This window comes from Equus quagga, chromosome 4, assembly GCF_021613505.1.
Source record: "Equus quagga isolate Etosha38 chromosome 4, UCLA_HA_Equagga_1.0, whole genome shotgun sequence".
Taxonomy (NCBI): domain Eukaryota; kingdom Metazoa; phylum Chordata; class Mammalia; order Perissodactyla; family Equidae; genus Equus; species Equus quagga.
Genome location: NC_060270.1, coordinates 14,546,735 through 14,559,972, shown reverse-complemented (window position 1 = coordinate 14,559,972; position 13,238 = coordinate 14,546,735). Strand labels below are relative to the sequence as shown.

Here is a 13,238-nt window from a genome sequence, read left to right as displayed (position 1 = left end):
GGAAAACTAATTTCCCAGGCTGAAATCCACAATCATCTTTGACATCTCCCGCTCTCTTAGCTATAAGTAGGTTTTCAATGAAAGTTTTTTGAAATAAAGAAGGAATGAATGAATGAATGATCATAAACTAGTAGATATTTTGAATATTTTCTCCCTTGGAATAGATGCTTCAATATGTTAACCATTTATTTCAAATTACTATGATCACTTACAAGTATTTCAGACAAGTGGAGTCTTAAGGTAGATCAGAGAAAAACCTAACTAAGTGATGTTTTAGTTATTGTAGAAAATGCTGTAGTAAAACAAAAACAAACAAGATAATATAATTTCTTTTTAAATCAACAGATAGCAGCAATGAGGAAGAAATATGTTTCACATACCTGGAACCTATTTGAATTAGCAATTACATTAGTTGGCATCATAGACGTAATACTTATTGAGACAAACTCCATTGATTATACTTTTGATTTGATTCAAACCATGGTCTTTATAAAAATTGTTCGGCTTCTTCGCATACTACGCATTTTGAAGGTAAAGAACTGTTAAATTGTGTAATTTCAAATTTCTCTTGACTGCTTCGTGAGATATGGACTAAAACCAGTTTATAGTTTTATGGCTTCCACTCTCTGTTGGGCTGATGTTTATATTTTAAATTTTAGATCCCTTTGACAAATTAAGTTTTGTAACATGTTATGAATATCCAAATTATATTAGAATTTATTTAGCTTATAAAAGTATAGAAATACTCATCACAGCTTTCCCTTTGAATAGAGAGCACATGAAACATTCCATATTAGTGTAAATAAAGATTAACCCCAAAGTAATGTTTATTCTTACAGATACCTGGAATAAAAGATGGAAATCAACAAAACAAACACACATACAAACCATTCATAGTGATAAAGCAAATAGTACACATTTATACAAATCAAGAAACCACAAAATATACGTTTTGTATTATATAAATTTGTATTATAAAATTGCAGTATCAAAAATGACCTTTGTCTAATACATCTTTCTATAACAAGCATGATGGGTAATTATTTGTTTTCTATATGAGTATAGAGATTGTGAAGCATAGATTGGAAAACATAGGAATAGCCAATTCTGCTGAAGTTAGGGGAGTGCACTCTGGTAACAGATAACCTGTAGACAGAAACTCTCAGCAAAGGAACAACAAGAAGTTAATTGTGGGGTCAAACATGGAGTCTGAGTATGGCAGATTCTAACCCAAATGAACCATCTAGTAGGAAGTTTAGTAGGAGATTTAGCAGGTAAAAGTGGCAGTACTTTATAGACAGCCATTTTATGACCTAAGTACAGATTAATCACATTGTTTTCCAAGTATTTAAACCAGTTGAAAATAGCATCTAATTCTCTATAAGGGAAATAAGTAAAGAATAAAGTCATAACTTCACATAGGTGCCCAACATTATTAGTTATAGGGAAATAGCTGAAGCCATGAAGTTATAAAGATAATGTGAATAAAATAACTAAGAACCCTGACAGGTTACTATAGTTACTGTTGAGGGCATGCCATTTCATCTTACTATCTATTTTAATTTAGACTAATCAACATATAATCAACTAACATTTGTACAATTTATATTAAATAATAGTCCTGTTTTTTCAGCTTGTAACACCAAAGTTGCTGCAAATAATAGATAAAAAGATGAGTCATCAGCTGTCCTTTAGGTATGCTATACTAAAAGGATATGTCCAAGGTGAAGCAGACATAATGACTATAATTGATCAGATTGCAAGTTCTAAACAGGTTAAAAAGGTGAGGAAAACTTTAAATACTAAGAAGAGTATTTATTCCTTTCACCCCTCCATTGCCCCTATAATGTCTTCTGTCTATTTATGTAGATGTGGTCTTTGACTCCTGCTTTGCTAAGTAATTTTTGTAAAAGCTTAAACTAGTCTATGTTTAGATTACTCAAATGCCTCCTTACTGAAATGTCTGTGACTAGGAAGTTACAAGGCTCTTGGAAGCTATCATGAAACACATGTGCAATGGTCATCTCCTCTTGATGCAAATTCCAGGATCGGTCAAGCTACAGATGCATTAAATAGGAAATATTGGAGGATCAGAAGTGAAGGCAATGTTGAACAAACAGAGGTTCCTCATAATTCCTGCAGGCTCCTTCTCTCTCTCTCTATTCCTGATTTTCCCACAGTAAATAGTAACAGAAGTAAAGGATGGGGATCCGGCAAATGGGAAGAAGTAACAATAAGTCATCTAGAGGGAAAAGTTGTTGAATTTCCTTATTTCTGCAGATGAAAAAAATGAAGCCAAGAGACATTAAATTATTTAGGCTGAAAGTCACATAGATGGTAAACAGCAAAGGGAATTCTAGGGCCTAAGTTCCAGATTTTATTTCTTATTTTCTCCGTTGAGGCAGATTAACACTGATATATAGCCACAAGTTTGTCAGCTATGGAATTAAATATTTACCTTTCAATGAAATTTAGAACATTTGAGTGCTATATTTTACATGCCCAAAGCTTTGGAGTTGAGAAAATTGAACATTCAATATGTAAAGGAGAACGCAAAAAGCAGTATCTTTCCTCTCTTCACTACCTGTAACTTTCAAGCTATTTTCCTGAATTTTGTTACCTTTTCTAACCACTCATTTTTAGCACTGAAATCTGAGGGTACACAATAGGAAATACAAAATTATTTGAATCTCTAGGATTTTGCTCAGTTTTAGTCCTCATTTTTGCTCTTACACAGCTTGGCCAAACCTCTTACCTCACTTAAGGTGCAGCTGCCCCTGTTTCCCAAATTTGGGGATTCTCATAAAGTTGAATGGGAAAGTATCTACAATTCTCACATTTTTTGGAATCGATAGCATCCTAAAGCAAGTTACTTTAAGGAAAAATATATGACTCACCTTCAGGCTTCTCAGAATCAGCCTAGGTAATACCACATATCCTCTCCATCACTCTTGCTGGAGCAAAATTAAATTCACTGCACAAAATTTAATTCTAATTTCTGAAAGGCTCTCCATCATATTTTTCTTTAAAGTTCTTAATTTGGGTTAAAAATCAATCAGTTGCAAATGTAAAGGCCTTTTTTGAGAGTTTGTTTTCCAATGGGGATAACGCTTCTTTTGTTCCGTAGATGTTATTAAGCAGGCTAACGAGGAATACAGGACATGCTATGAAAGAACTAGGTAGGTATCTCTCACCCTAAAGATTCAGCATGACCATCTCTTATTATCACTACTTCAGAGAGGCAATGGTCTTGATAACTAAACTGCTCTCTGAGGAAACCTACTTACCATTAATAATAAAGTGAATAACTTCAACAGTCCACATGATCATATCTTTGGCTGGATGGGCATAATGTAATTTTATCTCTCCACACTTATTCTCTCTGCCTTATACCACAGTGAAGGGCTTTTAATTTCTGTTTAAAGAAAACACATTAGCATGCCATGATTACACGTTATTATCACCTTATAAATTCTATTTTCTTTCATACCAGAAGTATACATACCTTTCTGCACAACACAGGAAAGAAGTTACTTTTTCCTTCCAGTTGCCACAGAGCTGCCATCTGAGGACTTAAGCTTTATAATGAGTTGAAATCAGAACAGAGTCTCACAGATCTCTGTTATGACTCCTGGGAGGTTCAATGCCCAAACATGACAACAGCCTATTCTCTGAGTCATGCCAGGTCATGCTCTCAGTGCAGGACAAATCCCAGGAGTGGGACAGACAAATTCCTGTAGTATAATGTTCATGTGTGAGGAGAAGAGGATTTGGTCCCAGCTGGTGGGCAGCAAAAGGATACAGCAAGCCTGGGTATGAGGCCAAACTCGAGAGATCTTGCATGGCATGTAGTTGTCAAGGCAGACAAGAGGTCATGACCAACAAAAAGGCAAGTGTAAAATCTAAGTGGATGAAATTCTCATGGACATTCAGTAATCCAGATAAAACAGGGAGATGGAAGAGTTATCTAGATATACAGGCAGGGTAGATGGACAATGACCCAGGCTGAGTGAAAGGACTTAATCAGAAGCCGTATCTAAGCACACAGTCAGTAGTCAAAAATCCTGATTTAAACAGAATAGAAAAGTTGAACATGAACTCCAGACCTAGAGCCCAGAAGAGCCTCACGGTGTCCAGTGCAAGTGGATCAGCATAATTGTTAATGCTAGGACTAGAGTTGTCTGTCCCTCATGAGCTAAGGCACAGGTATGAGCTGCTAACAAGAAAATGGCAGGCGGGACTCTGCAACTACTGGTGAATGATGATTGATTGCAGAGGCCTCATCAGGGGGAGATACCATTCCCTGTGTTGAGGGTTTTACTCCATGGGTTTAGAACAGAAATATTAGCATAATGTCCACTTGAAATATTTAAACAATGTCCTTATTTCTTCTGAAAATATTTCGTGGTTTTGCAGGCTACTTAGAGTATGATCACCCAGAAATTGTTGTCACTATGAAAACAAAGGAGGAGATTCTTGTCATGCTCAGTTTGGCTAGAGAAATCGTTAGAGTTTTCAGGTTAAAAGGAATTATTCATAAAATTGAAGGCTCTGAAATTAATAAGGTAAGATAGAATATTTTCAAAGCAAATATGTTTACTTGATATATGGTCATTCATGATCTTCAGACCTACATTTGGCTCTTTTGTATATAGGCCATCCCTAAGATATGAATATCTAACTTAAAATAATTGTCTAAAGAAAAGCACCCATCATAGAGAGATTCCTTCCTGAAGCTCCAGTGGTCAACTTCTCTTTCATTTCTTACCACAATGAGGGACCATCTCTTTCTATGCTTTCCTCCCAAATCAAGGGTATGATGAAACTATTCTTCAGCCTAGGTTAGAGCAGGTATCAATATGTTCCTGGGAATTATCTGTGACACTGAAACAACTTTTCCCATAAAAACCATAATGTATAAGAACTATAGGGTTCAACTATAGGGTAAGAATTGACTACATTTCGTTTCTCTAAGTTCTTTAAATAGTACCATGACATGTGAAAAGATAGAGAGCATCCCAACTCATTCTGTAAGTGCAAAATTTATTCCCCAAATTCAAAATACTGTAAGAAAAAAAAACTCCATAAAGCTATTATATTTGTGACTACATATATAAAACTTCTTAACATAATAGTAGCTAATTGAATCTGGCAATATATTAAAAGCATAACATACTATGACTAAGAAAGTTTTATCTCCCAAAATAGCTAAATAGCTCACTTATTAATAGAACAAAGAAGAAAAACAATTTGATAAAATTCAGCCTTCAATCAGAATGTTCAAAGAAATTTTACAAGGTTAATAAGAGAATATTAACTGGATAAAAAGTATTTATTAAAAATCTGAAGCAAACATTGTACTGGATGGCAAAACATTTAGAAGTATTCCTATTAAATTCAGGAACAAAAGAAGAATGAACAGTGTCCTTCCAAGTCTTGAATTCTGTGCTGGAGGCCTTAGCCAAGTCAAGAAGGAAAGAAAGGAACTCGAGAGCTAGAAATTTTAGAAAGAGAAGAAAATTGTTATTACTTATTTATTGTTTAATTTGAAATTCTAAGGAATTAACTTAAAAGCTGTAGAATTAATAAGATAATTTAATAGCATATCCAGAAACAAGATCAATATTCAAAATTCTTCCCCAATTAAAGAAAATGTAGAAAAATATTCTATTCATGATAGCAGTTAAAAACTCTAAATCATTAAGTATGAACTTAACATAAAATATATAATACCCATGTGGCAAGAAATGAAGGGCATATTTGAGCGGACAGAAGAAAGAATCAGTCACCTTGAAGTTAGGACAATGAAAATTATCACATCTGAGGAACAAAAAGAAAAACTGAAGAAAAGAGAACAGAGTCTAAGGGACCTGTGGAACACCATCAACTGGACCAACACATGCATTGTGGGAGTCCCAAAAGGAGAAGAGAGAGAGAAAGGGACAGAGAGAATATTTGAAGAAATAGTGGCTGAAAATGTCCCAAATAGGATGAAAGACATGAATATTAACATTCAAGAAGCTCAGTCAAGTCCAAGTAGGATGAACTCAAAGAGATCCATATTAAGACATGTTATAATCAAACCATTGAAAGACAGAGACAGAATTTTGAAATCAGCAAGAGAGAACCAACTCATCACATACAAGTTATCTTCAACAAGATTATAAGCAGATTTCTCATCAGAAACTTTGGAGACCAGAAGTAAATGGGCTGCTACATTCAAAGTACTGAAAGGGAAAAAATGTCAGCCAAGAATCCCATATCCAGCAAAACTGTCCTTCAGAAGTGAGGAATAAATTAAGACATTCCCAGATAAACAAAAGCTGAGGGAATTCATTACCACTAGACCTGCCCTGAAAGAAATGCTAAAAGGAGTCCTGCAGATTGAAATGAAAGAACACTAGACAATAACTCACACAACTAGAAGGAACTGCAACTAAGATACACAACTGTGTATGGGGGGGGTTGGGGAGATAAAGTAGAAAAAAAAAAAAAAGATTGGCAACAGTTGTTAGCCCAGGTGCCAATCTTTAAGAAAGAACACTAGGCAATAACTCAAATCCATATGAAGAAATAAAGATCTCAGTAAACATATATATATAGGCAATTATAAAAGCTGACATTATTCTTTTTTTAAATTTTTTTTTAATTTTTGTTTTTTTCGGATGTACATCATATTTCGAATTCTGTATACATTACATCATGTTCACCACCCGAGGCATTATTCTAATAATGGTGTGTAACTCCACTTTTTGTTGTCTGCATGATTTGAGACTAATACATTTTCAAAAAACAATTATTAGTCTAAAAGTTAGTATTATTATTACTTGGGCTTGTAACTCCACATTTTGTTTTCTGCATAATTTAAGAGACTAATGCATTTAAAAAATTATTTGTTTACGTTTTTGGACACATAATGTATGAAGATGTAATTTTGTGACAGCAACAACTGAAAGGGGTGAGAATGGAGTTATAAAAGGAGTAGAGTTTTTTATGTTGTGGAAGGTAAGCTGGTATAAAGTCAGATTAGAGTGTTATACTCTAGAATGTTAAATGTAATCTCCATGGTAGCCAAAAAGAAAAGAACTAAAGAATATACACAAAAATAAATGAGAAAGGAATTTAAATGTTTCACTACAAAAAATCAACTAAGTATAGAAGAAGATAATAATGCAGGGAATGAGGGACAAAAAAACTATAAGGCATGTAGAAAAAAATGGTAAAACAACAGAAGTAAATGGTTCCTAAACAGTAATTAATTAAAGGTAAATGGATTAAACTCTCCAATCAAAACACAAAGATTGGCATAATGGTTAAAAAGTATGATCCAATTATGACCTCAATAAAAAGAAAATAAATAAAAATTTAAAAAAAGATGCAATCCAACTACATGCTATTTCTGGGAAAACTGGATATCCACATGCAAAAGAAAGAAGTTGGATCCTTACCTAACACCATATACAAAAATTAATTTTAAAGTGAATCTGTGACCTAAATGTAAGACCTAAAACTAAAACTCTTAAAAGAAAACATAGGGCAAAAACTTCATGACACTGGATTTGGCAATGATTTCTTGGAAATGACAAAGGCACAGGCAACAAAAGAAAAAATAGACAAATTGCACTTTATGAAAATTAAAAAATGTTTTAAAATGCACATGAGGTGTCTCATGTGCATCAAAAGACACTATCAACAGAATAAAAAGGCAATCCACAGGGTGGGAGAAAATATTTGCAAAGCATGTATCTGAGAAGGAATTAATATCCAAAATATAGAGAGAACTAAAACTCAACAACAAAAACCAAACAGCCCAATTAGAAAATAGGCAAAGATCTTGGATAGATATTTCTCCAAACAAGATATGCAAATGACCAATAAGCACATGAAAAGATGCTTAACATCACTAATCATTTACTAATCATTAAGGAAATGCAAATCAAAACTACAATGAGAGACACCATGATGCCAGTTGGGATGGCTATTACAAAAAAACAAAAACAAAAACCCTGGTGCACTGTTGGTGGGAATGTAAAATGGTATAGCCACGGTAGAAAACAGTATGGCACTTCCTCGGAAAATTAAAAATAGAACTACCATAACAGCCAGCAATTCCACTTCTGAGAATATACTTTAAAAAATTGAAAAGCAAGATCTCAAAGAGATATTTGTATACCCATGTTTATAGCAGCATTGTTCACAAGAGCTAAAACAAGGAAGCAACCCGAATGTTCATTGACGGAAGAATGGGTAAGCAAAATGTGGAATATACAATAGAATATTATTCAGCCTTAAAAAGGAAGGAAATTCTGACATATACTGCAGCACAGATGAACCTTGAGGACATTATACTAAGTGAAATAAGACGATCACAAAAAGACAAATACGGTATGATTCCATTTGTGTGAGGTACTTAGAGCACTAAAAATCTTAAAAACAGAAAGTAGAATAGTGGTTGCCAAGACCTGCGGGGAGGGAAGAATGGGGAATTATTGTTTAATGGGTATAGAGTTTCAGTTTCGCAAGATGACAAGCCTTCTGGAAATGAATAGTGATGTTGGTTGCACTATGTGAATGTACTTAACACGTGAACTGTTCACTTAAAAATGGTTAAGATTGTAAGTTTTATATTTTGTATATTTTACCGCAAATGAAAATATGAGGGAAAAAAACAGTGAGGCAATGTTTACCCTACTAGGTAGTAAGACACGCTACAAATCCATAATAATCAAATAACATGGAATTAGAATAGAATTAGGAAAAAATACATCAATGGAACAGGCTTGAATCCAGTAGCAGATCTAAATACACAGTGATCTACTATATGTAAACGTGACATTGCAAATTAGAAAAAATGATAGCTCATTCAATAAATGATGCTGAGACATTCAAAGTTCATATGGAAAAAATAGCATTAGGGCCATACTTCACACCGTACCAGGAAAGAAAACCATCCAGATGTAATGATGATTTAAACATAAAAATTGTACAAATGTTATAATCAAATATAGAGAATATCTTTATATTCTTGATGTGGGAAAAGTTTTATTAAACTGTTCACAAAACCCAGATGTCATTAGTGAAAGAATTAGTAGATAATCCAGCATACAATTTAAAACCTCATGTGTTGAAATATATTACAAACAAGTTAAGAAGTGAGGCACAGCGTGGAAGATATTTGTAACAAAAATGACAGACAAAATAGTGATAGCAATAATACCTAAAAACTTCCCACAAATCAAGAGAAAAAAGACAAAAAATTCAATAGAAAGTGAGAAAAGAATATGAAACAGGCTTTTCACAGACACAATAAGAAAATTTGCCAATGAATGTTTGAAAAGATATTTGACATCTCTAGTAACCAAAGAAATAGAAACTGAAGTATTAATAGCTACCATATTTTGCCCATTAAATGAGCAATAATGGAAAAAACTGTCAATGTTCAATGCTAATGAGGTTATAAGAAAATAGACAAATATGGCAGAATGAAATGCCAATGAGCATAGCCGTTCTAGAGGGCAGTTTTAGCAAATGAAAACTTTAAAAGTGCACACCCTTTAAACCACAATTACATGTAGAAATGTACAGATACTTAAAAGTAAACAAAGATATATGTTTAAACATGTTATAAACAACTTACACATCCATCAAATTGTGAATGATTGTGTAAATTGTGATACATCCATGCAAATGAACATTACATGTAAATTAACAAGAAAAATCTATATATACTGACATGAAAAAATTCACCAAGATATATTACACATTATATCTATGTACTATTTTAAAAAGAAATCTAGACAAAAATATATGAAACTCTTAACATTGTTTGCATCTGGAGGAAACAGTAGTAAGGAGAGAAGGAGGATAATGGGAGCCTTATTCATTTTATTTATATTTTTCATAGTGATTGAAACTTTCACTTAGAAACGTTCTCATATATCACTTGTGTAACAAGTAAAATAAATGTTTAAAGAGGATTTTGTCCTGATATATGGTATCCCAAGCCCCCCAGCTGCCACAATTTCCCTAGGTATCCAGAATAGCATCCTGAAGATACAGAGAGTCTGGCCCATACTTCTGTAGGTTAGTCCATTACCACACAATGCTTGTGTGCCTTGTGCGAATAAACAAACTCACCACCATCAATGGAGATTATTTTTAGATTAATGCTTATTTTGCAGTTTAATGGGTCCAGGCTGTAATTTCACCTGACTATAGCAGGAAGACCTGTGAAAAGGGGCATCTTCACTGGAGAAAAAATGTAAAACACTAGAGGAAAACCTCAAAAGACCATGGTAAAATAATGCAAAGAGGAGAATAACAAAAGCATAAAAAACAATAATAGTAAATCTGTATTCACTTGATCCTCACAGCAACCCTATGACTTGAGTACTATTATTGTCCTTATTTCATAAGGGAGGAAACTGAGGCACAGAGTGATTAAGTAACCTGCCCCAAGTTCAGACAACTAGTAAGTAAGGAGACAGTATTCTAATGCGGGAATTCTGATTCTAGAGCCCACGCTTTTAGACATAACACCATCGAAAACCAAAAATAGAAAGAAATGGGTGTATATATGGCTAAAATGACTGGAAGTTTTGAACTTAAAAAACCAAGACCAATATACCTGATTATGGGGAAAGTTTATCCTGTAGGACAATAGAAATAATGAACAGAAGCAATGTCATATAGAATGCCTCACATAACAATGCTAGGTTAAAGTTAACATTTTTTCCCATACGGAGAATTGTCAATCCAGCATCATTTACAGAAAAGATCATCCTACCCTACTACACTGCAGTAGAGTCTTTGTCACAAATTACGTGACTGTGTGTGTGCTACTCAGTTTCTGAACTCTTTTTTGTTTTATTTTTTTGTTTATCACTGAATCTTTTTCAATATATATGACACTCTCATATTGAAACAATAAAAAATCTTCATATCTGATTGTGTGTATCTTCCAGCCTCATTCTTTTCTTCGCGATTATTTTGACTAGTTTTGGCATTTTGTATTTTCGAAGAAATTGTAGAATCAGCTTGTCAATTTCCACTAAATAGTCTACTGCAATTTCCATTGGGATCGCAGTAAGCCTGTACATCAATTTAGAGACTGACATCTTTCTAATATTGACTCAATCCATTAACATATCTCTCCACTTAATTAGGTTTAATTTTGTCTCAGTAGTCCTTGTTTTGTTTCTGTGTAGAGTTCTTGCACCTATTTCATTCATGAATCTGAACTCTTATTTCATACCACATGAAAAAGTCAATTCCAGATGGATTGTACATAACTATAAAAGGTAAAACAATAAGCTTTTAGAAGATAACATGAGAATTTTCATGATATTGGCTTAGGCAGAGATTTCTTAAACAGAACAGAAAATTGGATTTAAATAACATAAAAATTGAGAATTTCTCTTTATTAAAAAATTCAGAGAATGAAAAGACAATGCACACAAAGGTGGGAAATATTTTCAAAATAAATATATCCAACAAAGGGCTCACATCCAGAATATATTAAAATCTCTTAAAAATCAATAAGAACAAGACAGAAAACCCATTTTTTTTTAAATCAGCAAAAGACTTGAACAAGCACTTCACAACAGAGGATATTCAAACAGCCAATAAACAAAGGGAAAGACACCAAAAAAATCATTGTTGTAAGCTTAACACAGATTAAAATCAAAATGAAATATCAATACACAACCACTAGAATACCTAAATTAAAAAAAAAACCAAAAAACCCTGACAATACCAAGTGTAGACGACGGTATGCAGCTGTGAGAATGCTAGAGTGGGAGTGTAAATTGATGCAATCGCTTTGCAAAATTGTTTGGCAGAATCTACTAAATTTGAACATATACATATCTTAAGACCCAGAAATTAGATTATATAATCATATATCTCACAGAAATGTGTACATAAGTACAGTGAACAAACGCTCATAGCAGCATTACAAAAGCCCAAAACTGGAGCAACCCAAATGCAAATCAACGGGGGATAAATAAAGCTGCGGTATATTCATACAACATAATACTGTACAATAGTGAAAATGAATGAAGTTTTACTCCCTGCAGCATTATAGATGAGTCTCAGAAACATAATGTTGAGCAAATGAAACTAGATACAAACAAGTGCATACTCTGATTTCATGCAGATAAAGCTCAAAAGCTGACAAAACTAAACAACAGTAATAGAAGAAGAGTGCTTATCTTCGGTAGGAGTAATGACTAGGAGAGAATATAAAGGAGGATTCTAGGGGGCAGGAAACGTTTTCTTTCTTAATCCGGGTTCTAGTTACACAGATGTTTTCACACTGTAAATGTGTTTTGAGTGGACGTTAGTGCTTTGTGCAGTTTTTGCTTATCTGCTATGCTTCAGTAAAAAGGTTTACTTTTAAAAGTTTAATCGACGACTTCAGAAGAATAGCAGAAAAATGCTCTAAGAGGGCAGAGGTTGGCGGTTTCCATGGAAGAACAAAAATCTCAGAAGAGCAAGAGAAGGAAATAGTACAAAGCCATAATTGTTTTAAGCATTCTGTGAACACCAGGTTTGCTCACCTCCTTTCTTAAATTTTGTGGTTTTAGTTAATAATGGCCAAAAAACAAGAGATACTTGATTTTCAGCCTATTATCAAGCCTCTTACTGTTGAAGAAGCACTGTACCATATTCCATGGCTAGATAAAGACGAGGACCATATCAACTTCATTCAGGTAATATTTTTATTTCCTGGTAATATCATCTTTAATATACCAACAAATGATCTTTTAAACAATAAAGATTTGACCGTGATACTCTCCAGTTTAAAATTCTTCGTATCCCTTACTGCCTATAGGATCACATCAAAATCCCTTTGAATGACATGGAAAGTGCCTCCACAGCCCGTGCATTCGTCATATATCCCATACTCCACACTGAACCACTCATGGTACCCCAGCACAGTATGCTGTTTTCTAATTCCATTCCTCTGTGGGTGCTATTTACTTTTTTTGAAATGCCTTTTGTTTTTGCTTTTTTCAAACCTTCCCTGTTTATGGCTTCTCTGAAAACATCCTCACCAAAGGTACTCAGAAAAGTAAGCTGTGGGATCACACACCCCACCAGTAGAAGACCATCCTGTTGTACATCCTGAGTTTGGAGGACAGAAGCTGTCACCACTGTAGCCAGTAGATATCTTTATTATAGCATTAAGTGCATTACATTACAATCATCTTTTTTTTTTTTTTTAAAGATTGGCA

At 33.8% G+C, this 13,238-nt stretch overlaps 1 protein-coding gene across 1 annotated transcript in view; it reads left to right on the top strand.

Annotated features, from left to right (window-relative positions):
* SLC9C1 (solute carrier family 9 member C1) overlaps positions 1-13,238 on the top strand; it is an 87,370-nt gene that overhangs the window by 64,937 nt on the left and 9,195 nt on the right. Inside the window, exons 16-20 of the mRNA XM_046658798.1 lie at positions 346-531; positions 1,634-1,783; positions 3,128-3,179; positions 4,417-4,565; positions 12,588-12,713. Coding sequence (XP_046514754.1) covers positions 346-531; positions 1,634-1,783; positions 3,128-3,179; positions 4,417-4,565; positions 12,588-12,713 — 663 coding nt within the window. The remainder of the gene's footprint in view (positions 1-345; positions 532-1,633; positions 1,784-3,127; positions 3,180-4,416; positions 4,566-12,587; positions 12,714-13,238) is intronic.